Source organism: Sarcophilus harrisii, chromosome 3 (genome assembly GCF_902635505.1).
Source record: "Sarcophilus harrisii chromosome 3, mSarHar1.11, whole genome shotgun sequence".
Lineage (NCBI taxonomy): Eukaryota > Metazoa > Chordata > Mammalia > Dasyuromorphia > Dasyuridae > Sarcophilus > Sarcophilus harrisii.
Window position 1 is genome coordinate 208,352,542 of NC_045428.1, and position 23,006 is coordinate 208,375,547.

Consider the following 23,006-nt stretch of genomic DNA (forward strand, 5'->3'; position numbering starts at 1 on the left):
AGCTGATTTTTGTTGTTGCTATTGTTTTGTTTTCATATTCTTGGATCTAAACTTGATAGTATTTTTAATTTAAGGAACAGGAAATTTGAAATTAAAGGAATATAACAAATTCTAACAAAAAATAGAACTCGTAATGAGAGTTGTAGTAGAAACTTTTTCTTTGTTGAATGTTTGATACTGTTATGATAAATAATTGCAAAATGGGGAGAACTCAGTATTGCTACGTCACCTCACCAAACTGAAAGGAAACATACTATTTGGTTGGATTGTACCATATTCACATACAATCAATTTTAGTAGTTTAAATTGAGTGTATTTTATTTTCAGTTTAAATACAGGTAATGCATGTTCTTCTTTTCTCCTTTCCTTCTAATTCATTCATTCTCCCTTTTTTTTCCAAGTCCCTATTCCCACCTCACTACAAAGTCCAATAATTTCTTTTTAATTGCAAATGAAAATGAATCTATCACTATTGTATATAGCTCTTTTCATTGATAGTTTGAGTAAAATACTAGAATTAAAACACCTAAGCCCTTAGTTGTTCTACCTTCTCAAAAAAACTCCTTTATGGAAAGCATGTTGTAAATTTGGAATCCAATTTATAATATGAGAAATTTGGTGGTAGGTAATGATTAACAGCATTATTAGTAGGTAATGATTAATAACTAAGCAGTTAATTAGAATTAACCCCCCCCAAAAAAGGGGGAAACTAAGGACTAAATAGTGATAAAGACTAAAAAGAGAAAAGCATAAATAAGACATTTAAAGTATACAGAAAATAAGAAACGAAGACCAACACAAATACTATAAATCTGCTTGTAAGTAAATTAATTGCTTCTAAAGAGTAAATTATACATTAAAAAAAAATCCAAACTAGGTAACAGTAGTTCATGATTTCAGTTGCAATCTTTTTTTGTTCTTTATTTCCTGAAATATTTAGATTTTTTGATTGGTAAGTTTATAAAAATAACAATAAAGAACATTTAAATGAAAAAAAAAAAAGTAGAAAACTTCTACCTCAATAGAATTTAGTAAGTAAATAAATATTTCTAAAAGACATTTCTATGTCACAGTTCATATCCATATAATATAGCAATACAGAAACAGATCAAACTCACCACTTCTAAGGAGACTTTCAGGCAATGTGTCTCCCTAAGATCCACAGACACCTATGTACCTTTGTCTAAGGATCTTGAGGAGCTTTACAAACATAATTATACCTGACAACACCCTAGCCAAAATCTTACCTTGTTATGAATGATCATTTGGTAGCCTAGGAAGCTATAATGGAGTCATCATTAGCAATAAAGTAATCACCTTATAATTGGAGAATCTATCATAAAAAAGTTATTTAACTGAATATATTTTTCCATTTGGTCTTCCCCCATTCTCCACATGTTTCAGATATAAATCAGAGGGAATCTGTATTGCCTAAAAGAGTAATAGCATACATAGCTGAGATTGCATATCTGAATATGTAACTTGAAACTGTATTACATTGTGGAGAACTAAAATCATATAAATCAGGTTTTCCTTCTTAAAGCATTCAATTTGTTTATTTAGCATTTATTCTATATGAATTCAATTTATTTAGCATTTATTCTACATGACAAACTAATATCTATAGTGTTTATGAAGAACATGAATACTATAAGAAATAGAGCTAATCAGCTCATTGGCATATTTACATTTTTATTTAACTTTCAACTAAAATAAATATGATTACATATTAGTGGATAAAGGAGAGAGTAGGAATCTAAAAATCAACTGTGAAGGTTCATGTTCTTGTTACCTTTTTTAAGAGTTGTACCAATAGGTCTTCTGTACCTGTTGATTACCTATGTGTAATTGCCACCCACAAAAGGCCTAAAGGAATTCATTTTGTTTGTCAACACCAAGTGTTTAGAATGATTAACATACTTAGGATACACCTCCTTCAAGGGAACCATTAAGTGTGAAGGGTGGTTTATTATGAATGAGATGATATATAAATCTATATCTAAGAAATACAGTGGTTTAAAAAAAATAGAATGAAATTGGAAAGAAAAGTTTCCTTTTTAGATTTTTGTTTGTATAGATAAATGACAAAAGATCTAGTAACTGATAGGATAGGATAAAAAGATAGGATAGGATAAGATAGGATCTTTTTTATCTGTTGTCTAAGGATCATTATGTATGATAAGAATCATTACTTATAAATGTTGGAAAAATTACCCATGTGTATACTAAATAAATAAATGGATGGATGGATGAATAGACAGATAAATAAATAAAATCATTACTTAGTTGACTACATGGTCATATTTTACCAATGCCACCATTTCATCAACCAAATTAAGTTTTAGAGAGATGTCTGGATGAAGGGAGTACCTGTATCAGAACATCAGAATAAATATCAGAGACTTATAGTGTTGGAAGAGATAAATCATAATAAGATCTGAGTCTCAACGATAATTTTCAGGATTCCTTTAGCATTAATTTATTCAACAAGCATTTATTAGGCATCTAATATGTTCCAGGCATTAGAGATAAAAAGATAAAAACCAGAGAGTGTTTGCCCTGAAGGAATTGATAATTATTTTTTTTGGGGGGGAGGATGAAAAGGGAAAAAAGGATAGTATATACAAATTAAATTAAATATAAACTCTATAGTAATTTTGAGAGGAAGCACTAATAATTGGGTCTGGCTTTCTATAGGAGGGTGATTATTTCAACTAAGCTTTGAAGGAAGCTAAAATATAACACTGCTTAGCTTTTTAAAAATGTAAATTTAGCATTAGGCATGCAGTAAATCATAATCCATTCAGAGAGACCTAATACAACTATAAAAGAATTTTAAATTGGGATCTTTGACCACACACAGAATCTTCATTTCTTACTTCAATTTAAATATTGAATTTGAGTTGCTAACCCAACTACCTGGAACCCTTCAGCACTGAAACACGGTTTAAATCAAGATATTTAAAAAATTATCCAAAAAACCATTATTTTATATGGCAGTTTATGTAACTGTAAACATACTGAAGCAAATGCATTCAAATGAAGAATAGGTAAAAAATAAATAAATAAGACTATTGTGCTGTTTTAAAGATAAAAAGGTGAAATGTAAGAGAAAACTTAAAAGTTATTGGCTGAAATAAGGAATAGACATTTTAATTTGTCATTTTCAATTGTTATGCTTTTGTGACACTTTATCATCAGCAAAATTTACTTTTTACTCAACATATCAAAAACAGCACTTATGTCCTTACTTTTTCCTTTGCAACTTATTTCTAGTCACCCAGGTTTACTGCCTCTGAAGTTAATCTTTTCTCCTTGCTAAATCTTAAAGTTCCTTAACATTTTCACAATTTGTCTTCTTTTATCTTCACAGGACTAGCATTCTAGTTCAGTTCATGATCTCTCTTTCCTATTCTACTGCAGTAGCCACTTAATTGGTCTTCCTACTTCAACTCCTTCCTCTTCCAATTTATGATCCACAAAGCTACAATGATCCCCTTAAAGCACAGGTCTGACCATGTCATTATCCTGCTAAGAAAGCTCCAATTAATTCCTATTACTTCAAGGATAAAATACAAATTCCTTAGTTTGGTATTTAAGGATTTTCATATAACTCAAATTTGGCTAGCTATGCTAGAAATTGGAGTTTAAATCTTTTTTAAAGGAACTTTTTGGAGTTAGAACAATTGTTTTATATTTTGATTATATATGTGAATATATACACATTGCATATGTGTATATAATGCCATATTATAATGTTTCCCAATGTATGGCATATTACTCTTGACATTTTATACAATCTTGCCAAATTGACATATTTGCTATTTCTCAAACACATATTTCATCTCCAGTGTCCAAGCCTTTGTACAGATTGTCATCCATCCTTGGAATGTACTGTACGTCCTCTTCACTTCTGCTCTTAGAATTCCTAGCTTCTTTCAAAGTTCAGTTCATATTTCACCTCCTACTGGAGGCCTTTTCTGATTCTCCCTAGGTACTAATAATGGCTTCTAATCCCTTCTGAAATTATTTTGTATTTATTGGTATATATTTTGTATTGTTATTTACAAATTTGCTATTTACTTATAGTAAAATGTGTGCTCTTTGAGAATAGGAGTTATTTTTTTCAGCCCCAGCTGAATAAATGTGTGTATGTGTGTTTTGAATGTCTGTAGACACACAGGCACATATATATACAATATAATACCTGGTTTCTTTATATAATTTTTGGGGGTAATAATTTATTGCTAAGCTTTATCTACCATATCATAACAGTATTCAATGATTTGAATAGTTTAGGCTTAAGCTACTAGAGATAAGAGGTAATGTTAGGAATTAGAGTTCAAATCTTTTTTAAAGAAATTTTTTGGAGTTAGAACAATTGTGTTGTATTTAATTATATGTGAATAATTGTATATAACAGAATATATAATACACATAGAATACATAACATTATATATGTATGCATATATACATGTATGTTTTTGCATACATATATGTATATATGATTGAAGTTATAGCTTTAATGAGTAGGAAATAGGGAAATGGGGACTAGGCCTATCATTTCATTGGTGCTAGGAAGTCTTGGAAGAGAAAAATCTTTCTACCAATGCAAATAGGAACTTTTTCTACAATTTAAAGACTTAAGAGAAGTACATAGAACAGTAAGAGAAGCAATGAACAGGGGCACAAAGCCAGCAAACATTGGAGGTAGAACTTCAATGAGAGATTGCACTAGATAGTGGGTAGGAATAAAAAAGAATTGGCTTTAAAATCTGCCATAATTACTGCCCATGGAACCCTGAGCAAGTCACTTAATCCCTCTATGTATGTTTCCTAATCTTTGTTAGCTTTATATAAATTCTCTTCCATCTCTAACACCCCGATCCTATGTATTTATGGTTCTGAGACTAGAGCTCTCTTTTATCTCTCTGTCTCTCTCTCTCTCCTCCCACTAAATCACATCTCATTGGAAGGTAGCATGGTGAAGTAGAAAGACCACACAATTTGGAGTCTAAGAGCTCGGGTACAGATCTCAAATCTACCACTTTTTACCTACCTTGCCTTGAAGTATAAAAAATACATTAATTAATAATTTGATACCTTTAACATTAAAAAAATTTAAAAAATCATTAAACTGATTTTGAAAAAAAATATGGTATTATATACTATAACAGGGAATTGACCATGGATGTTGATTAATACCTTTGACTACAAATTAGTTTTTAAGTAGACGTACGCATGTGAGGTATGATATATGTTTTATAATTGTAAGTCATTATAAATAGTTATAATGAAAAAGTATATTTTCAATATCAATATACTCTTTAAAGACAAAGAAAAGCGATTTTGTGTATTTTTTTAGATTACTAATTATACTTAACTTATTATAACATTCTCAAGTCAGCTTATTTGCCTATTAAAAGCATCTCAGAATTAGGAAACTGCAGAACTTTCAATAATCCCAAATTGCTTTATTACATACAACACATGTACCCCCATCCATGCAATACAACTACAGCATGTTTTAAATAAAAAAATTTATCTGGGGATATTATATGACTATGGTTCACTAAACTCATCACCTTGAAGAATCATAGCTGAGGGTGAACCAAAGGGTAAAAAAAAAAAGAGAAACACAGGAGGCATAAACTATTATATGTTCTAATTACTTTGGCGTAATAAATTTATAAAATATATTATTTAGGATATGTGCAATTGAAAATAAAAGAAAGAAATGGGGCCTTCAAGTAAGGTAACATAAGGAAGGGAAAAGTGATGGTGCCATACAAGGGGAAATGGAGAAAAAAAAAAAAAAAAAACCTAAAGGAAACAAAACCTTTTACCCTGGTGGTAAAGTTCCTCTATGAAGTACTCAAATGAAAACATGGACAGAAACTATACAGGATGCATTGACATCTACATTTTCAGAGGGAATAAATATAATGGGACCCACAAAAACATTAAGATTAAATGAAATACTGCATTGTAAATTTAATGTAAAAATGTAATATATAAGGAAAAGCAAGTTCCCAGAGGGCAGACTTTTTTTTTTCCTTGAATGTCTTTTATCACAATGCCTATCTGGCACACAATAGGCAAATAATGCTTAATGAATGCTTGATGCAAACTTTTCTTTCAGCAAATGTTAAAGCATCTAGATATAAATGAATATTAATAATGAATAATCTGATAATTTTTACATTTTCAGTTGTGGGAGTTTTAAGCACTTTCTCAGGGCTGAAGTAATTTTGAGGTCACAAGATTATAGTTTTCTGACAGTGCTTTAATAGTCTATTTACCTCCCTAAGATTTCAAAATTAAAGAGGATATTAGAGACTATTCAAATCATAGCCTTCATTTCATAGATGAGGAAACTGATGCCTACAGGAGTTAAGTGATTGCCCAAAGTCAGTAGTTGTATAAGTTGGAATGAAAACCTCAGATCTTTTAACTGCTGCTCCCATGATTTTTCCAGCACATGATGTGGAATCTTAAGAGTCTTGAAATTAAATGATTTGAAAAAAATGATATATCTTGATCTTTTATCTATTAAAATCTTCATTACTCTTGACTTTTTTTCCTCATAAGATACAAGGTTAATAAATCACAAATCTACTCATCTAAAAGTTATAATCAGACTCTCCCAGGAGGTAAAGTTAATGTTTTAGAAAAACTCTGCAGACAACTGGGGCCTAGAATAAATCATAATATCATAGATTTAGAGCTACAAAAATACCTTTCAAGTTATTTAAGTCATTTAGACCCTATAGAATTTAATCCATTGTTTTACTGATTAGTAGTATCCCTTAAATAATACTCAATATATGTCTCAAGAATAATAGGCTTCATTTGAATCTAAGTTTCCAAATCAGCATGTCTACTATGGTGCCATTATAAAGTCAAAATTTAGATAATAGCAAAATATATCAGCAAATGACATGGTATCTTTATTTGTTTTGTTTAGACTTTTTAAAAATTAAATTTGAATCATAAAAATTCTTTTGTAAAATCATTTTCATATTTATTTTTAGCCTGTTCAAACAGTGAAAAATCCTAAAGAACATAGGGCAATGATTAAATGGCATTACATATGATTATTATAATGAAATGCAGAATCAAATTAAGCCAATCAACTATTAATAACTTTTAGATCTTAGACGAATAACTATTTGAGTACTTACCAGAATACCATAAAGCTCCAGTAATGGATTGCACACAGTTCCAAGGTCTTTCTGATGAAAAGGCAATCAATTAAAAAGAACACTGTGTATTGTAAGATTTATGAACAACCCACCAAGGATACCGTGTGTACTGGAGAATAGATGGACAGCAGAAATAGTGAATATGGAATGTAGATAAAACATTTGTATCAAGCTGATACTGAAAACACTTCATGCCTGATGAATTTCTGTGGGAGTTTTTTTTTTTTTTTTTTTTTTTTTTCAGAGTGCTAAGGAGAGAGACAAGAGGAAGGTAGAGGGAATAGAAAGAGATGAAAAAACAGATGAAGAGAGAAAAAAAGAATAGAAAGAGAGTAGAGAAAAAAGAGACAAAGATTGAGAAAAGAAAAGGGAAAAAAAGGAAAGGGAAGGGTGGATGAATAAGAAGGAAGAAGAAAAAGAAAGCTTTTTTACTATCAGGGTCAGGAATCAGACCACCTAACTTCTATCAAAAACTCTCAGCTGCATTAATTTAGAAACAAAAAAAGACCCAGTGTTCATTTAGTGAGCTCCCCTCACTAAATCTGCCTCTAAGAATTTTTATCCAGCAAGGAAGAAGGTTATTAATTGGGAACTGAAATGCTTCTTCATCAAATGAGCTGCTCCACATAGACCCACGTTCATTGAATAGTTCAGGTACTCAGTGGTCAAAGAATCATGTCATCTTGTGGTGTCCTCGGTCTGAAAAGTTCTAATAGTTGTTAATGTTTATAGACTTCTAAGAGGACTCACTGTAAGCTTCTAACATTGTGAAGTCTGTAAGACCATAGTACAGTTAGAATGGACCTCAGAGCCCATCTACCCAAACCTTTTTTTTTTTTTAACAGATGAGGAAACTATGCTTAAGAAGGATAAGGGACCATAGTCGCACATGTGCTGAGTGTCACTGGCAGGATTTGAACACAAATTTTTGATTCCAGATTTTTCCCACTATATCATACAACCTCTGGACTAAGGGAAAATGCCTGCGGGAAGTAAAGGGTTGATTATTTCTGAGGTGTATTAGATGTGCCAATTACTTTGATGTGAGGATGCCAGTCTGAACCAGGGTTGTGGGTATCTAAAGTAATTGACGAGTCAATTATCTAAAATACAATAGATCTAAACAGACGACAAAGACTATATAGTTGTGTATAAGTTCCACGTGAGTAATAAAGCTATAAGCCATAGAATTTCAGAGGAAGAGAAATCTGTGTCAGGAGGTCTTCACAAAGAAAACAGGCTTTGAGCTGTGTTTTAAAAGATGGATAGGTAAAGTCGGTGTAGATTCTATGGGATGGGACAATAACACAAGTATAAGAAAAGCAAGATGCATATATAGGACATAAAGATTCACATTTATGCAACATTTTCTTAATTTATCTTCATAATCCTGTGATATATAGAAAAGTTCAGTATCCAAGGAAAAACAGTATAAAGAGAATACTTTTTATATACTATACAAGCAAAAAAGAAGAGGTAAGAAAGAGTGGAATAGACTTCAGAGAAACCACAAGATCAGATTTTGAGATGGAAGAGTCTTAGAAGACATTTAGTCCAATACTGTATTTTTACAGATTAAATCAAATGCTCCATGACACAAAAATATAAAGAAAGAGCTAAACTTCAAACTCAATACCTACTTCTGTTTATATTTAGTGTTTTTTTCTCTGTATCACAAATCAAAGATAAAGACTAAAGGGAAAAGGTCTTTGAATTGACAATTAAAACATCATTGGTTACTTTAAGGAAGGAAAAATTGAATTTCTCTGAACATTTATTTTCTGCATGTGTAAAATGAGAGCATTTGACTAAATGTCCTCTAAGGATTCTTCTAATTCAACACCTATGACCCTGATGTCTCTCTGCAGTCTGTGACACTACTTACCACATCTTTTCTTCTGGATTTGCTCTTCTCCCCTTAGATTAGGGTTACTGATTTTTCCTGCTTCTCTCTATAGACCCTTATAACTCCTTCCCAGGTTCATCCTCACCCTCTTGCCCCCCAAAATAAGCTAGAAGAGTATGAAGTCAAATTACCGAGTTTAACAATAAGTGGAAAACATTAGTGTAGATTGCTTTTTCTAAAAGTTTAGCAATGAAGTGAATAATTATAGATGTTAGTTATATCATTTTACAGGATCTTCCACAACCTTGTAAAACAATAAACATTAGGAGCCTCCTATATAGCAGACATTGAAGATACAAAAACCACGAATGTCATAATGTCTGTTTATAAAGAATTTCCATTCTAATGAGGAACTAGCTTAAAAGGACATGAGAACAAAAGTTTTTTTTCTTTGTTTCTGTTCATTTGTTTTTTATTATCCATTGTTTATTTTTGTTTTGAAACTAGAGATCTGAACATGACTGTTGGCAGAAAAAGGACTAGCAGAGAGGCAAAGATTGAAGATCTTTTTTGCAGGAAGTAGGTATGGATCATGTGTGAAATGCCATATGGACCTGAAGGAAACCGAGGTAACAGATTTAGAAAGACAATTGCAGGGTTTCATCTTGGTGTGTAAGAAGGTCATCTCATGCTCTAAGGCTGGGGCAAAGGAAATGATGAGGGAGAACCTCAAGAAGTTTTGAAGTGTACAAGAGGAGTTTTGAGGGATGTCATGATATATAATTTTAATTTCCCTCTCCCCCCAATAAACTAGAAAGCTTGGTAATTCAATGAAAGAAAATGTGTTAAGAGATGCAGTTAGGGGTTCTGAGAAAGGAGAGTTTTGAGGGACACCTGAATTTAAAAGATAGGGAATCAATTTTCATTGTGTGTCTAGTAGCTGTTAGAAAACATGAACTAGTAGTGGACCTATCCAAATATTTTAGAACTTCCTCTGGAAGCATTCTGTATCTTGGGAAGAAGAATAGAAAAGGTGGATGTTTGAGTAACTAAAGAGGAATGAATAAAAACAGTCATCAAGGATTACTGATTCTGTAATAGTAGGATGACAAACTAAAAGTATCTCATCTCTCCAGTGTCTATCTTCGGGCAGTTTGGGGTCTCTTACTCTGGCTCTGGCTCTACATTAAATAGCTTTCAGCAAGCCACTTCATTTCCCTCAATTTCTGTTTAACAATCTTTGCTTCTGTAATTCTGTGGGGGAAAGGATTTAGGGATAAAGAAAGTATAGTTAACATGGTCAAGATTGCAAAGGGAAGAATAAATTCAGAACAAAGATAATACATGAAGAAAATTGGACTGGATAGAGAAGGTAAAGACCCCACCAAGGACAAAGAGCCTGCCCATTAGGAATGAGGAAAGGAATTTAAAAGCCAGAAGGATATTGACTGTATCTTAGTCAGGAAATTCAGGATTTAGGATCTTGGATGTTCCAACAGTTTTGGCTGTTAAAGACTAGGTATGATCACACTATTGAGGTGGGATAGTGATAAGAGTAAGGTTGAAGGTCATAGGATTTGAGGAATATTTCTAAAATTTCTTCTGATCCTATGATTCTCATTCATTTCAAATGCAATTGGCATGGAGACCTTATCATTTCAAGTTATCATTCTTAACTCCCATTATATTCTTAAAATACTATGAACTTTTTGCTCCTTCCCCAAGTGCTACTCATCAAAATGAAGATACAACAATACAGAGGCAAGGGATAATCCACGTGTCTTCTGGCACTATCAAGAATGCCACTTTACTGCAATACATCTGCGCTGTTCCTAGTGGTCCTTGAAATGATATTAAGGATCTGGTAGAAAAAAGCTACAGTAAATCAATCTGTTTTCCTTTCCATATATGTAATCACAATCTGAGCAAACAATAGCACTCAAGCTACAACTGTGGTTTAAAATTTTAGTTCTGGTTATTCTCTGTTCTTTAGAAGGATATGGCTTTTACCTGTTAAATACTGTTGCCATGGAAAACATTACCTGACCTCTATAGGAATGTTTTATGGTTTCAGGAAGATTTTTAATTCAGAATCTTTTAGGATGTTATAGGCATGGAATATCATGATCTCCAAAGAACTGAAAAATAAAGATCATCAGTGAAGACATTTGGTTGGGTGTGAAAAGGATAAAAAGAATTATTTTAAAATTACAAAGATAAACTAAAGTAGAAAATGTCATTAAATAAATACAGGACTAGAAAAAGATGGTCTTGTCATGTAGTTAGGAATGACTGACAAATAGGCTGTGTTTTCCAATGATATGCTTGAGCATTCAAAAGAAAGTGAGGAAGCCACTCAGCATGTTGACATGGTAGAGATGGACAGGAGGAGTGAAACAAGATGGGTAAACATGGGAGCTGTATCACTAGAAGGAAGGCCCACATCAATTAAATCACTATGAATCTGAGTATGCTTAAACCTAAAATGTGCATTTTAATAATTTAATAATACAATATTTTTCAACCATGTCATTTATAATACACTATTGACAAACAGGAACAGTTAGATGGCATGCATCATAAATCTCAACACTTTTTTTTTCATTTACTGCTTTTTAAATGTTTATTGCTCTGATAGAGTCATTTTTCTTTGTTTTTAAAAAGCTTTCCTTCAAGGAATTATCCATGCATACTATTGTCTTGAGTTTTTATTTAAATTCTTCTCACTTATGCATGCTCTCCTCTGAAAAAATGATGTCACAAAAATCCAATCATGATAAACTGCTCTGGTATTAACTACCCAGGTATGTATGTAAAATCCCACTTTAAAAAAATAACACACACAAAACACAAAACAGAAACACACTGCAAGCATATTACTGTATTTTATGGCTAGGCCAACATTGTGCTTTTCATGATACATTAAAAAAAGGTGAAGGGGATGAAATGTGATTAGGGCTTTAAAAGGTAATGCGGTTGTAATAGGCTTTTTTTAATTGCAGCAAAAGATGGCACCACATACAAAATATCTCCCCTGAACACAGAAATTTTGCAGTTCTCTAACATTAAACACTTCATTAGTGTATTTTCTTCCCTTTATCATCTGTTCTGATTTTATTTGATTCCATTTATTTAAAAAATGCACTATGGAAAAAAAAAAAAATGTCAGCCTTACTTGACACTCATGATGAAGCCTGGTACAGAAGACAAGAGTGCGGGAGACTTCAGATCTGTCTTCAATAAATCATACCTAAAATAACCCAGACGTTTCCTTCTTGCCACCCAAACCAGCCCGGATTATGCCCATGCCCCACTGGTTGGCCGCAGAGCACACCATGATTCCAGCTTTAGGCTCCACTTCTGGTTTTAGTAACAGCCGAGAGCCAGGCGGGGTGCCAAAAAAAAAAAAAAAAAAAAAAAAAAAAAAAAAGGAAATAAAGAAAAAGGAAAAAAAAAAGAAAAAAAGAAAAAAGGAAGTGGCCCCCTGAATGTAGCCCTAGGCGATCTGATCTTTCGCTTACGAAGATCAGCTCCTTCCCAGGACTACACTACCAAGAAGGCAAATAACATCAGCCACGAGCTAGTTCTGACGCCGAGTGACCTCCCACCTTCCCTCGGGTAGCTTTCCTCAGCCTCCCATCAGGACCCCTAGCATCTTCTTCTTCTGCCCTTCCCCCCCTCCCTGCAGCTCCAGCCGAGGCAATGAATGGAGCGCTGCGAAAACGTCTCCGTGGGGGCTCGATCTGAGCATGCTCCGTAGCTCCGGGATCTAGGCAGGAAACACAGGCACCGCACACACCCACGTTAACGCGCGCCGGTCTTCTAGCTCGCTCGCCCGAGCCCCTCCCCCATCCAGTCAACCCCTCCCTTCCCCCTCCACCCCAAGGTGCAGAGGAAGGAGGAGGTGGGGGGCGGGGAGGCGGCAAGGGCTTCCTAGGGCGCGTGCGCGTTTAGGGAACCTCTGGAGCCACCTACAGTTTCTCGGGCCCAACCCCCACTCGCTATCCCCCCCCCTCCCCCCCTACTTTCTCCTCCCCCTCCCCCCAACCTTCAGCAACAAACTCAAGCTTCTTAGCCTCTCCGTGCCTCGCTACCGACCGACGCCCCGGGCACCATGGCCTCGCAGGCTCCCGGCCTGGCTCCTACGCCTCTGCTGCAGCCGGTCACCCACCTGCTCTTTGACATGGACGGCCTCCTTCTGGGTGTGTAACTGCGGGCCGTCTCCCGCTAAGGCTGCGGCGCAATGGGCTTTCTCTCTCTTTCTCTTTCCCTCTCTGGCAGCCTTGGAGGGGGAGGGGTGCCGAGACAGGAGCGGGGAGGGGGCCGCGTGGAGGCAGGTCAGGGAATTCCGCCGCCCGGACCCGGACCCAGCCGCGGGCTGCCCGCGCAGCCGCCTTCCTCCGCGCCCATCCAGCTGTCGGTGGGGTGGACTCACTGCAACTTGTCACGGGCTGGGGAGGAGGAGACCCTCTACGTTTCCACCCCTTCGGTGGCCGGGCTAGCCCGCTGTTCCCCCGGGTTCGTTACCAAGCGGGAACCCTAACGTCGAGGAAGCAAACTCCCCTTCCCTCCTCGATGACATCAAGGTCCTGTCCGAGGGGACATTTTTAGGACCCCTCCCCCTCCCAAGCCCAAAAGTACACCTTGTTTCCAGTCACCAGAACTGCCCTGGCTAGGGCTACTATGTGTCAACTCAGTCAAATACGAGGAATATTTAACAATGATAGCAATCCATAGCATTTGCAGAGCACCTATCACATACCCTGGCACTTTGCTTATCGATCAGCAGTTGTTGTTTCATATAGCCACACTGGGAAGGTAGATACTAGTATCCCCATTTTACAGATGCGTAAACTAAGGTAAATAGGTTAAATGACCAATCCAGAGTCATATAGCTAGAAAATAACTGAGACTGAATAGCCCACATTTATACGTGCATCATCATAGCTGACATTTATGTAATGATAATAATAGCTAACCTATAGTGCTTGCTATATACCTGGCACTGCGCTAAATATTGCACAATTATCCGTTTTGAACCTCACAACAATCCAGGGAAGGAAGTGCTTTGGTTAACCCCCCTCATACAGATCCGGAAAAGAAATTAAATGACTTGCTCAGATTGCGCAGCTAGAAGTGTCTGAGGCTAGATTTGAACGCTGGTCTTCCGGATTTTAAGCCTGATATTCTATCTACAAAGTGACTTTTAATGTGGTAAAATTATATAGGGCATCTTAGTAGTCTTAACAGAGTTATAAGCCAAAAAGGTGTCCTAAAAATCTTAGTTCTTTTCAGCTCTTAAAACTACGACAACTTTTAGATAGTTCTCACATACCTGAAAAGAGTCTCCATTGTCTTTTTAAAGCTAGTGACCACATATGCTGAACTGAAGGCTAAGCAGTAGATTTTTGCAGGAATAAAAATGGCTCATTTTCTTAAATTAAACAAGCTTTGCTTACTATGGGCCAGTCAGAGATCATAAGGTGGCAGAAAAAGACTCTATTGATCATAGCTATTCCATGCTGCTAGTGACTCCCCCAGAGTCAAATAGAGCTGTTTCCAGTTCTGCTACAGTTTGTGCCCAAGAGTGGTAAATGTTGAACAACTAGCTCTCTGTTTTAGAAGACAATTCATATCCTGCAGCCTGCTTCCTTTATGCTACTGAACATATCATTTAAACTTTAGATCTTGTTTTCTCTAGAATAACTCAATAAAATTTAAGTTTCTTGAGGACAGGGACTGTCTCTGACTTGAGTACTTTGCCCAAAGGGATAGGGGCTGAACCTATGTTTTCACTGTTGTTGGGAGCTACAAGTAAGGAGCCACTCTATCAATACAGATCAACATTTTCTTAGTAACTGAATCTTGGAATTTTACACAGGATCATACAGCCATTATATATGTCAAGAGGCAAGACTTGTCTTGACAGGTCTTCCTGGTTTCAAGTCTGGGCTCTCTATGCACTATGCCACAATACTTTTCTACTGTCCTCATTGTAGATATTTAGTAAACATCTATTGAATTCATTTGAGTTGGGAAATGAGGTAGTTGGATCCCATGTTCTCTACCCCTTAGAGATAGGCATTTATATATTACCTAATATGGTCCAGATGTATGTTTGTTTTTTTGTTTTTTTTTTGTTTTTTTTTACAAATATATCATTTTATCCTTTATCCAAAAATTCTGGGAGTTAGGTGCCATTATTATCTCCATTTTACAGATCAGAAAATAGAGGCAAACAGAGTTTGTCACTTGCCCAAATTCTCATAGCTAATAAGCATCTGAGGCTGGATTTGATTTCAGGTCTTCCTGATTCTAGCTCCATAATTCTTGCTCCTTTAGGTTTAGCAGCCTCTAGCAGGGGTCCTCAAACTTTTTAAATAGGGGGCCAGTTCACTGTCCCTCAGACTGTTGGAGGGCCAGACTATGGCAAAAACAAATACTTTGTTTTGTGGGTCTTTAAATAAAGAAACTTCATAGCTCTGGGTGACAGGGATAAACATCCTCCAATCTGGCCCATGGGCTATAGTTTGAGGACCCCTACTAGAGTGTGATTTAGCCCAAATCTCTTGTTCAGATGCATCTGCTAGGTTCACATAGCTAATCAACTAATAAATGTCAGAGTTTGCATTAAAATTCAGATTTCCTGAATTCTATATTCTTTCTGATATATTATGGACATACTCTGATAAATTAGAAAATCATCCTTCATAGGAAATCTTTAGAACTTAAACAATTGGACTATTAATTATACATATTCAGCACTATGTTTTCTCTTGCTAGACTAGAAAAATGATTCCTAGCTAAACCATATTTAAAAAAAAAAAAAAGCTAAAGACCAAAGGCGACCTGTAAATGGTGGAAGCTGGCTATCCTATTTTCTTTTCTTGCATCCAGAAAGGACACTTTGTAGATTTGTAAAAAGCATTAAGCCATAAAAATATTAAGAGACAGAAGGAACATTTTGGGTCTTAGAATTACAGAAGCCCAACCAATATCTGAACCACATGCCCCTCTATTACAAAAGTGGTCTACTAGCCATTTCTTGAACACTTATAAAAAGGGAAACCCATTTCATCCTGGTGTGTCAGATTATTTAGTTATGATCTTATAAGGAGGAGAACAAGGTAAAATCTATTAATATAATGTTAATAATATAAGAAAAAAGCCATATTAACATATATATGTGTATAGAGAGAGACAGACAGACATACTTCGTTATATAACCTCTGGCATATCTATATTTGTTTCATTTTTGTCAACAGTAAACTTTACAGTTCTTTGTGACACCATTTGGGTATTGGCAAAGATATTGGTTTGATTTGCCATTTCTTTCTACAAAAGAGTAAACTGAAGCAACAGAATTAAGTAACTTGCCTAAGATCACACAAGTACTAAGTATCTGAAGCCATATACAAATAAGTCTTTTTGACTTCAGGTCTGGCATTCTATCCATTGTGCTACTTAGCAGCCTTTCAGAGAGGCATTTTTGCCTTGTGCTGCTTTTAATCACATTTCAGAGAACTTTTTTCCCCAGATGCCTCTCCATTCACTGCTTAGAGTAAGGGGACTTTGGGTTGCTACTTTAAATGATTAGATCCAGTGGGATTTGCCTATCTGACTCTTGATGAGGAGGGCAGAGCCTGTGAAAGACCTGGGGAATGATTCTCTAACTTTCTAGTAGTCCAGACACACTCTCCGCACTCTGAGGTGAAAACAGATTCTTGGCAGAAAGGAACAGCAATAGTACAGGCTTTTCAGCCTCAGCATACGTGTGTCCTACATCTAAACATCAGATGAGCCACCAAAATAAATAAGCTATTGCCTATATGCCCTTCAGATTTTTTATACAACATGCCCCTCTTACATTTTACCACCCAGCTTATGCTACTTGTAAAGCTCATTTTTCCCTGCTGGTTTCTGGCATATTTGTCAAAGGTTACCAATTTTTGCTTGAAATTTTATTTATTTTTTTTTTTACAAACAAATAAACAAAAGAGAAAACCTAGATTATAACCTGTTAGACACTTAAATTTTGATGACATTTTTTTTCTTTTTTTTTTTTTTCGTGTTTAGTCCACAAAAAAGCTTATTGTATATACTTTCAGGTGTAATTCTGATGAATTTGATTTTTTTTTTTTCCCTAGTCAAGGGGCAAAGTTTATTGTAATTAACACCTTTACAAAGGTGGCTGAATTTATAAAATAAATTAGCAGAGAAGCAGAAGAAAGGAGAATCATTTATCCAGCTTTTTACCACAGATATGCTAATTCTAAGGCTCATGGATAGAATGAAGTGGGTCTCCGGATTTTCCCCAGAATTGATTACTAACTACTAACCAGATTATCAATTAGCAATGAATTGAGGAGTGATCTATTTACTATTGTCTTTGGAGTTTGATCTGTGGGACTATCCCGAGGCCAGAAACTCTCTCTCAGAATCTGACAGATTGGATGTGGGACTTTACTGAGGCGGACTCCAAAGCCAGAAGATCTAGAATCACTGACCTATTGCCAAATTGGAGCCCCCCCCCAAAAAAAAAATCATGTTATATCATACCCTCTCAAGCAGTTTGTACCCCAAAATGACTCTGATTTTTAAATAAATGTTTTTTGTGTTCATTTTAAGATCTCTGTACCTTTCAAATGACTATCCTCTTTCCTTCCCACCCTAAAAACCTCCCTTGTAAAAAATGAGCACAATTAAAGAAAAGATCAATAACATTTATGGAAATGTATACCTCTTTCCTTACTTAAGGTCTTCTACCTGTTTGTTGAGAATATACCTGATTCTCAGAGCATTTATTGAGCTTTTGGTATTCACCTTTTTTGGCTTAAATCTATGTTCAAATAATAAAAGCTAAGATATTATGAAGTCTGAATTCAACTTGAGTTCTCATTCTTTTTAAAAATTAGCTCTGATCCAATGAGGAGAACAAGATAACAGCTATTAAGATAATGTTAATAATATAAGAAAAATGCCATATTGGCATATGTGTGTGTATATATATATATATATAGAGAGAGAGAGAGAGAGAGAGAGAGAGAGAGAATTACATAACCACCTCTGGTATTACTATATTTTTTATTTTTGTCCATAGTAATCCTCTTGTTAAGCCCTGAATAATAAAAAAAAAAAAAATCATATCCATCCCCACCTTTTCTTTGCCATTAGGAAGGGAAACCTTGGAACTCTGATCACCTTTACATACCATTGTGTCATAAACTCCAGGTGCATTATCTCAATCCCTACTGGGATAATTCCCTGTCTGTTTGAGTATTGCCCCTGGCCTTGTGGTCTCCTGTCCTCAACTTTCTTATCTTGACCTCTATACTGTCAGTATTAAGTTATGATCCTTTCCTGGAATTTTGGCTTGTTAATTCTCCTAATGTCATCAACCCCCATATCTGCCTTTATTTCCCTTATAAGATTGTATATTCAGCTTATGTATTCTGTTTGCAAACCCTAGTTAGCTAAAATCCTATATAAATTCTCTGGCTCAGTTTATCTGTGCTGAATACTTTGGACAAGAATCCCATTTGGTCAGCTAACCTAAACTCTCCACATTAAAGTTTAAAAACCAATCTCTGCCTCAGTCTCTCTGGTATTATGCTGTCTTTGGAAAAGTCTCCCCATCTCTAAACGAGATAAAAACAGGCCTTGATAAGGCCTTTCCTGATTCTCCAACAAAAAGTTTTCTATTCTCCAGATAGATCTGGAGATACAAGGACTGGGGTATTTAAGCATTTCATTTTCTCTCTCTTCCAATTTCTCCAACCCCAGTGAATAGGAACAAAAGAAAAATTAAATCCTTGTAACAAATATTCCTACTCAAGTAAAGCCAGTTCTCTCGCTGGCCATGATCAAAATTTGTCAGTTTTTAGTTATTCAGTCCTGCTTTACTCTTTGTGACCCAAAACACCTCTATTTTTTCAAGTCTGTCTAAGTTAATGTTTCCACCATCTGGAACATCCTCTTCCTTTTGCTTTCAATCTTTCCCAGTGGTAGTCTTGTCTTCTCATTATTTGGCCAAAGTAAACTTCAGCTTCAGTATTTGATTGTCTGATATACACTTATAACCCAAAATGGAAGAATAATTATAAAAAATTTTAGCAGTCCAAACACCCCCTTGGCTGAGGTGAAAATAGATTCTTAAGAAAGCATATTGAATCCATTACCTCTCAGTTAGGAGTTATCTTTGAGGCTGATGGCATATCATTGCATTTTCAGACTTCCAATGTCTTTTAAAATTCTTTTTTTTTTTTTTTAAATTACATTGCGTTTATATTCTTCAGGTTCACTTCAGTCTGCATCAGTTCATACAGGTTTTTCCAGTTTTCTTTGAAATTCAGTTATTTGTATTATCTTACCATAATAGATTATTATTATTATTATTATTTCATCTCCTTGAGAATAAGTACTTTCTCACTTCCATCTAGTTTATTATACCCCTAAAGCCTTGAACTAAGTCTTTAACAGAATAAGTGTTTGATAAATGTTTGTTGAAGCCCTAATGAGACAGTGAAAAGATCTCTAAACAAGGAGCCAGGAGATTGTTTTAAATTCTTCTTCCTCTGCTGCTAATTAGCTCTGTGACCTTAAGCAATTCATTTAGTTATTTTGATGATGGTGTTTGTATTGTAGAACTTCTAAGTTCCCCTGTATTCTTGAAATTTTGTGGTCTGTCAACAAAATTTGTTCAATTCAAAGTATTAAATGAATAAAATTAGAAAACTGAGTGACATGGAAGGTGAGGGGAAAAGTGATCTGGACAAAAATAATCTGTTAAAATTTAGCATCAGTGAAATAAAACCTTGTAAATTTGATAAACTTTACTCTTTTGGAGATTGTTTTCAAGTGGCTTATGGTCCTTTTTTGACTAAAGTTGCTTAATGTATGTAGAATAATTACAAATAATTACTAAGGCTTAGAATTTAAAAAATATATATATTTTTAAATAAACTTAAATTTTGTCAAACTAATTAAACTTAAATTGCTATTCAGTAGACCTCCATGTTGTTATTGATTTTCTTTGCAGATTTTTCTTTTTACCTCTGCATATTGTAATTTTATTATTAGGAATTTTTACTAAGTAAACCTGGTATTATCCTGAGGGAACTAAACGCTGATCATCTTTTCTTCCTTCTTGGGTTTTGAGGTATCCAGTTTGGGTTTTGGTGTTGCCTCTGAAAGAATTCAAGCTCAAACAGTCTCCAACCCAAGTAAAGTTATTTTAATGAAATTTATGCACTCCATGGGCAGGGCCAACCTACCAGTAGGAGTCAGCTACACAGCAAAGCAAAACAAGGATTTTTATAGAATAAGTATTGCTGATTACATCACAAGATATGTAAATTCTGAGGGTAAAGGAAGAGTTTGGTAACATGGGAAGGTCCTAAAGCTTTAATGGAACTGTGTCTGCAATTACTCAGAATGTATATAGAAAAGCCCACTTAAGGGAGTATTAGTATGTGGTAATTATATTATAATTAGCCTGACTTCATTATAAGTTCACCCAAAGGAAAGCAAAGAAGCAAAGTGAGTAGGTATCATGTAGGGAAAAGATTAAAGTTTGTGGTCTACATCTTGTTGGTGCTACTTTCTTATTGTTTAATTTCTGTCGTATGTTTTGTGGTAGCTGCCTGGTAAATGACTTGGTAACGTGGTTACTGAATATGCTGGTCTGCTCATTGTTCTAATGAGACCCATGAATAATGATTTCTGTGGGGCTCTGGCTGGGGACAAATTTGGGCTGAGGGCCACAATCAGAATCCCATCATGGGCACCGCTTTCTTTGTTTAACTGATGCCCATTATTTTTCTAAGTATATTTATTTTGGAATCTTTTTCTTTAATTGATTGAAGCAAATCATAATCTTTATTAATACTAATTTTTCTATTTTAGTATTACATTTTTCATAGCAATACTGTTACAAAAAGGAAGAAAGTAACTTTATGAAATATATACTATTCATAGTGATGAGGTGTAAATGATGACACTAGTGGTCGAGAATTGGGGTGGGGTGACCCTCTGGTCACACAGGTCCAATGCAAAAAAATTCACAAACCCTAAAAGTTTGTATGGTAAAAGGGATTTTTATTGGCACTGAGAAGCCAGCTTTGCTAGGAAGACAGACTTCTTAGTGGCAAGGTCCTGTCAGGGAAATGACAAAGGTTAACCCTGAGAAGAGAATATCTTCACAGTGGGCAAGAGTTCTGGCAAGCAACTTTGCCAGGAAGAGAGCTTCCTTGACAAAGCATAATCCTGTTTCAGACTTCTGCAAAGATTTGGGATTCAGAATTGTCTTTTATTAGCAGTCTGAGGTGGGCTTTCATTCAAAATTGAATGAGATTCCTTCAATGTTGTCACTGCCCAAAGCTTAGGTCTCCAGTTGAATAAAATTACTTAACTGGGAGTTTGAAGGCTTTTCCCCAGAGTCTGGGAATTCCCTGAAGGGGATTTGGGGCACCCCCAAAATATCTTCAATGGAGAGTAATTTCACTAAGATCTCTGATTGAATGAAGCCGCTTAACTTGGGAGTTTGAAGGCTTTTCCCAGGGGAGAGTCTGAGACTCTGAATCTCCCTTATTTTAACAGATTAAAGGGGATACAGTTTCAGGGTTCACCCCCATCAATAGTATTATTAGTTATATGCAATGTCCAGGCTGCTTTTCAGCTTTAATTTTTAGACATTTTGGTCAGGTGTTTTGACAGATTACCTAGGAGTAAAATAAATAAACTCCTTATACTATACATAGGATAGGACTTTATACAGGAATTTTAAACTAGTAGGCCTTGGAATTAATTGTAGGAAACATTTTTTTTAAAAGTCAAAAGAGACCATTTTATTGCTTTCCTTTCTGCCTTTGTATCATTGCTGAGTTGTCAGTCCACTGCATCTTGTTTGGTTATAGTCTGGAAGATCTGAGTTCAAATATTTAGTAGCTATGGGACCTTGGACAACTCTGTTAACCTTTCTCAGCCTCAGATTCATCATTTGTAAAAGGGGAATTGGGGCTGGAGAGCAATTTGGAACTATACTCAAAAAGTTATTAAATTGTGCATATCCTTTGATCTAGAGGTATTACTACTGGGCTTATATCCCAAAGAGATCTTAAAGAAGGAAAAGGGACCTGTATGTGCACGAATGTTTGTGGCAGCCCTGTTTGTAGTGGCCAGGAACTGGAAATTGAATGCATGCCCAACAATTGGAGAATGGCTGAGTAAATTGTGGTATATGAATGTTTTGGAATGTTATTGTTCTGTAAGAAATGACCAACAGGATGATTTCAGAGAGGATTGGAGACTTACATGAACGGATGCTAAGTGAAATGAACAGAACTAGGAAATCATTATACACTTCAGCAACAATACTATATGAGGATCAGTTCTGATGGAAGTGGCCATCTTCGGCAATGAGAGGATCCAAATCAGTTTCAGTTGATCAGCGAAAGAACACTGGGAAATGAATGTGGACAACATAGCATTTGCACTCTTTCTGTTGTTGTTTGCTTGCATTTTTGTTTTTCTTCTCATGTTTTTTTTTTTTAACCTTCTTTCTAAATCCTATTTTTCTTGTGCAATAAGATAATTGTATAAATATACGTATATTGTATTTAACATATACTTTAACATGCTTAATATGTATGGGATGCCTGCCATCTAGGGGAGGGGTTGGAGAGAAGAAGGGGAAAAGTTAGAACAGAAGTTTTTGCAAGGGTCAATGTTGAAAAATTACGTATGCATATGTTTTATCAATAAAAAGCTATAATAAAAAAACAAAACAAAGGGGGGGGGGAGAATTGGGGGCAACTTGAGGGCTCAGTAGAATGCTAGGCCTGGCACTCAAAGAAGGCACTTGACTTCAAATATAATCTCAGACATTTACGAGCTATGTGACCCTGGCCAAGACCTTGTTTGTCTCAGTTTTGTCATCTGTAAAAATGAATTGGAGA

General features: G+C 35.2%; 2 protein-coding genes across 7 annotated transcripts in view; one reads left to right on the plus strand and one right to left on the minus strand.

Annotated features, from left to right (window-relative positions):
- STS (steroid sulfatase) overlaps nt 1-13,323 on the minus strand; it is a 203,592-nt gene extending 190,269 nt beyond the window's left edge. For 2 of the 4 annotated variants that reach the window (XM_031959029.1, XM_023500348.2), the window contains exon 1: nt 13,223-13,323. In XM_031959029.1, the coding sequence (XP_031814889.1) occupies nt 13,223-13,236 (14 nt within the window). In that variant the 5' untranslated portion in view covers nt 13,237-13,323. Of the gene's footprint in view, nt 1-1,118; nt 2,012-12,226; nt 12,821-13,222 lie in introns of those variants that run through there. The other 2 variants (XM_031959025.1, XM_031959026.1) reach the window with 2 other exon arrangements.
- PUDP (pseudouridine 5'-phosphatase) overlaps nt 13,056-23,006 on the plus strand; it is a 143,949-nt gene continuing 133,998 nt past the window's right edge. The window contains exon 1 of one of the 3 annotated variants that reach the window (XM_023500351.2): nt 13,056-13,253. In XM_023500351.2, the coding sequence (XP_023356119.1) occupies nt 13,166-13,253 (88 nt within the window). In that variant the 5' untranslated portion in view covers nt 13,056-13,165. The remainder of the gene's footprint in view (nt 13,254-23,006) is intronic. The other 2 variants (XM_031959030.1, XM_003765596.4) reach the window with 2 other exon arrangements.